General features: G+C 47.3%; 1 protein-coding gene across 2 annotated transcripts in view; it reads left to right on the forward strand.

Moving 5' to 3' along the window:
* Nucleotides 1–3073, forward strand: part of gata2b (GATA binding protein 2b) — a 7718-nt gene extending 4645 nt beyond the window's left edge. For both annotated transcript variants that reach the window (XM_079748322.1, XM_079748323.1), the window contains exons 5-6: nucleotides 570–695; nucleotides 1465–3073. In XM_079748322.1, coding sequence (XP_079604448.1) covers nucleotides 570–695; nucleotides 1465–1725 — 387 coding nt within the window. In that variant the 3' untranslated portion in view covers nucleotides 1726–3073. The remainder of the gene's footprint in view (nucleotides 1–569; nucleotides 696–1464) is intronic.
* Nucleotides 3074–3349: the final 276 nt, after the last annotated feature.

Raw genomic sequence — 3349 nt, forward strand, 5'->3', positions numbered from 1 at the left:
AGCACTAGTGACCCGGCTCAGGGGCTAGTTTTGGTCTTAAGGACTAGTGACCCAGCTCAGGGTCCCTGGACCAGTAGAGTTGGTCTCCCTGGACCAGTGGGTCTCCGTGGACCTCCCTGGTCTAACTGGTGTGTTTCTCCGTCTCTAACTCGTCTAACTGGTCTCTAACTGGTCTAACTGGTCTCTAACTAGTGTGTTTCCCTGTCTCCAACTGGTCTCTAGCTGGTCTCTAACTGGTCTCTAACTGGTGTGTTTCTCCTTCTCTAACTGGTCTCTAACTGGTCTCTAACTGGTCTCTAACTGGTCTATAACTTGTCTCTATCTGGTCTCTAACTTATCCTCCGTCTCTAACTGGTCTCTAACTGGTGTGTTTCTCCGTCTCTAACTGGTCTACAACTGGTCTCTAACTGGTCTCTAACTGGTCTACAACTGGTCTCTAAATGGTCTCTCACTGGTCTCTAACTGGTCTCTAACTGGTCTCTAACTGGTGCGGTTCTCCGTCTCTAACTGGTCTCTAACTGGTCTCTAACCGGTCTCTAACTGGTATCTAACTGGTGTGTTTCTCCCAGTCTGCCGCCCGGCGAGCTGGCACCTGCTGCGCCAACTGCCAGACGACGACCACCACACTGTGGCGGCGTAACGCCAACGGAGACCCCGTGTGCAACGCCTGCGGCCTGTACTATAAGCTGCACAACGTAAGAGGAGGGCAGTGTGTGTGTGTGTGTGTGTGTGTGTGTCTGTGTGTGTGTGTTTGTGTGTGCGAGCGTGTGTGTGTGTGTGTGTGTGTGTGTGTGTGTGTGTGTGTGCAACCCAGTCTCACGGCAATACGTGACACTATCACGTCATTCAATCTATTCATTCGTGATCTGGGACATGTAATTTCAATTTTTTCGTGGCAAAAGCACAAATTTCAAAGTCATTCTAAAAAGAAGAGATGAAGCGGCTACCTTTTTTCCATCGCGGTTTGCCTACAGAGCAGCGCACCTGCATTAAATATATCTGTGAATTGTCACAATTTCTCAGAATCAAAGGTGAAAGTAGAAATGGGTGGCCAATAGCTGTCACATTGTTAGAAATTTGTGCTTTTGGCACGAAAAAATTGAAATTACGTGTCCCAGATCACGAATAAATAGATAAAATGATGTGACAGTGTCACGTATTTCCGTGAGACTGGGTTGGTGTATGTGTGTGTGTGTGTGTGTGTGTGTGTGTGTACGTGTGTGTGTGTGTATGTGTGTGTGTGTGTGTTTGCTTATGTGGGCGAGCGTGTGTGTGTGTGCGAGTGTGTGTGTCTTAGGGGGGGGGGGGCACAACACCCACAAACACACACGTTTGTGGGTGTTGTCTTGGTTGCTATGTTGACATCATCCTTTAGAGATCCTAACATATTCACAGACCAATCACAGCATAGTAGGAACACGGAACTCAGCTCCTACTGACCCTTGACCCTTCCCCCCCCCCCAGGTGAACCGGCCCCTCACCATGAAGAAGGAGGGGATCCAGACCCGCAACCGGAAGATGTCCAACAAGTCCAAGAAGAGCAAGCGCTGCAGCGAGAGCTATGAGGAGTACAAGAGCCCCCCGTTCAGCGGGCACATGTCCCTGGGACACCTCCCCCCCTTCAGCCACGCCGGACACATGCTGCCCACCCCCACCCCCATACACCCCTCCTACAGCCACCCGCACCACCCGCACCACGGCAACATGGTGGCGGCCATGTGCTGAGCCTCACGCCGATGCATCATGGGTAACTGGCGACGGAGGCGACGGACTCAGAAGGCTGAAGGACCTTCAGAACCTCCAGGGCCAGAGACTGCTCTCTGGGGATCACTATGTACAATGTCCACCAAACTCTGGGTGGGCTGGGCGGAGCTGGGTGGAGCTGGGTGTAGCTGGGTCGGAGCTGGGCGGAGCTGGGTGGAGCTGGGTGGAGCTGGGTGGAGCTAGCATCAAAGGGGGAGGCAGGAAGCTTTGGTCCACCCTGACGTTGTGGTACCAGGGGAGTCATGGTACCCTTTGCTTCCCAGAGCGGCTCTCTGTACATTAAGGCTGTAGGGACCCTACACCCTTGAGGTACAGAGGCTCACTGCAGGTACATTTGTAGTTACTGTGAATATTGTACATTCTTTAGATGAACTAGAAGGGGTGGAGGACACCACTGAACGGGGCTCCTCTGAACCCTTTCAACACCTGTGCTGGATTTATGCTCATGGACTATTTTAAAGGAATTTAGAGAAAACACAAACAAGAAAGAAGCAAGCTTCCTTTTTCTAAGTCTTGATCCGAGGCTGTTTATTGTAATTATTGTTCTTATTATAGTTTTTGTTCTTATTGTTATTCAGATAATTTATTTTCACTCCCCCCTTTCTTCTATGACCGCCCCTTAAACAAAGACCCCAGGTGTGAAGATATATATTTATAAGCTGAAGCTACGACGACCATCATTTATACTCCCATAACAGATCACCTTGTCTCTCCTCCCTCCATATGTACGAGGTGTGAGAGAGAGAGAGGCCCCCCCTGGCCCCTGGACCCCCTGCAGGGTGAGCGAGGGGTCAGGGGGTCACAGAGGGTACTGCCCCCCAACTTCACCCTGTCCCACGCCAAACCAACAGGAAGTGCCATATTGAATTGGGGACTCTGTTTCCCGTCTCCAGACGATAACACAGGCCCAGAGCTCTTTTTACTTGTATTCATAACGGTGCAGAGGAAAGGCCAATTGAAAGGTGTACTCATATTTATTATATAAGACTCATTATATGTTTTTTATCATGTTGTCTGCGAGCCGTCTGGGTTATGGAGACGCTGCCATTGATGACTTTAATCCGAGTTTAGGGGCGGTGATCATCACCCAATGCACCATCAAGCCAAGCACTCTCTCTCGGTGCCTCTACGTCCCTCTTTATAGATGGGATATATATATAGATCTATATATATAGATCTATCTATATATATATATAGACCTATATATATATATATATATAGCGTCCGGACGCTTGCTTTGTAACGTGTTGAGTGGAGAGACAGGTGCCACTACATAATGCATCATGTTGATAATAAAGAATCAATTTAAATCAAACAGGGATGACTCATTATTACTCATTATTACCAAGTGTTTACCAGAGCTGGGGAGTACAGAGTATATAAATATAGAGCACAGAGTATATAAATATAGTGTATAAATATAGAGTATATAAATATATATATGGAGCCCAGAGTATGTAAATATAGTAAAGAGTATATAAATATACAGTATAGAGTATATAAATATAGAGTTAAAGTATATAAATATAGAGCATAGAGTATATAAATATACAGTATAGAGTATATAAATATAGAGTTAAAGTAT

The sequence above is a fragment of the Pollachius pollachius genome (genome assembly GCF_949987615.1).
Source record: "Pollachius pollachius genome assembly, chromosome: 12".
In the NCBI taxonomy this organism is placed as follows: domain Eukaryota; kingdom Metazoa; phylum Chordata; class Actinopteri; order Gadiformes; family Gadidae; genus Pollachius; species Pollachius pollachius.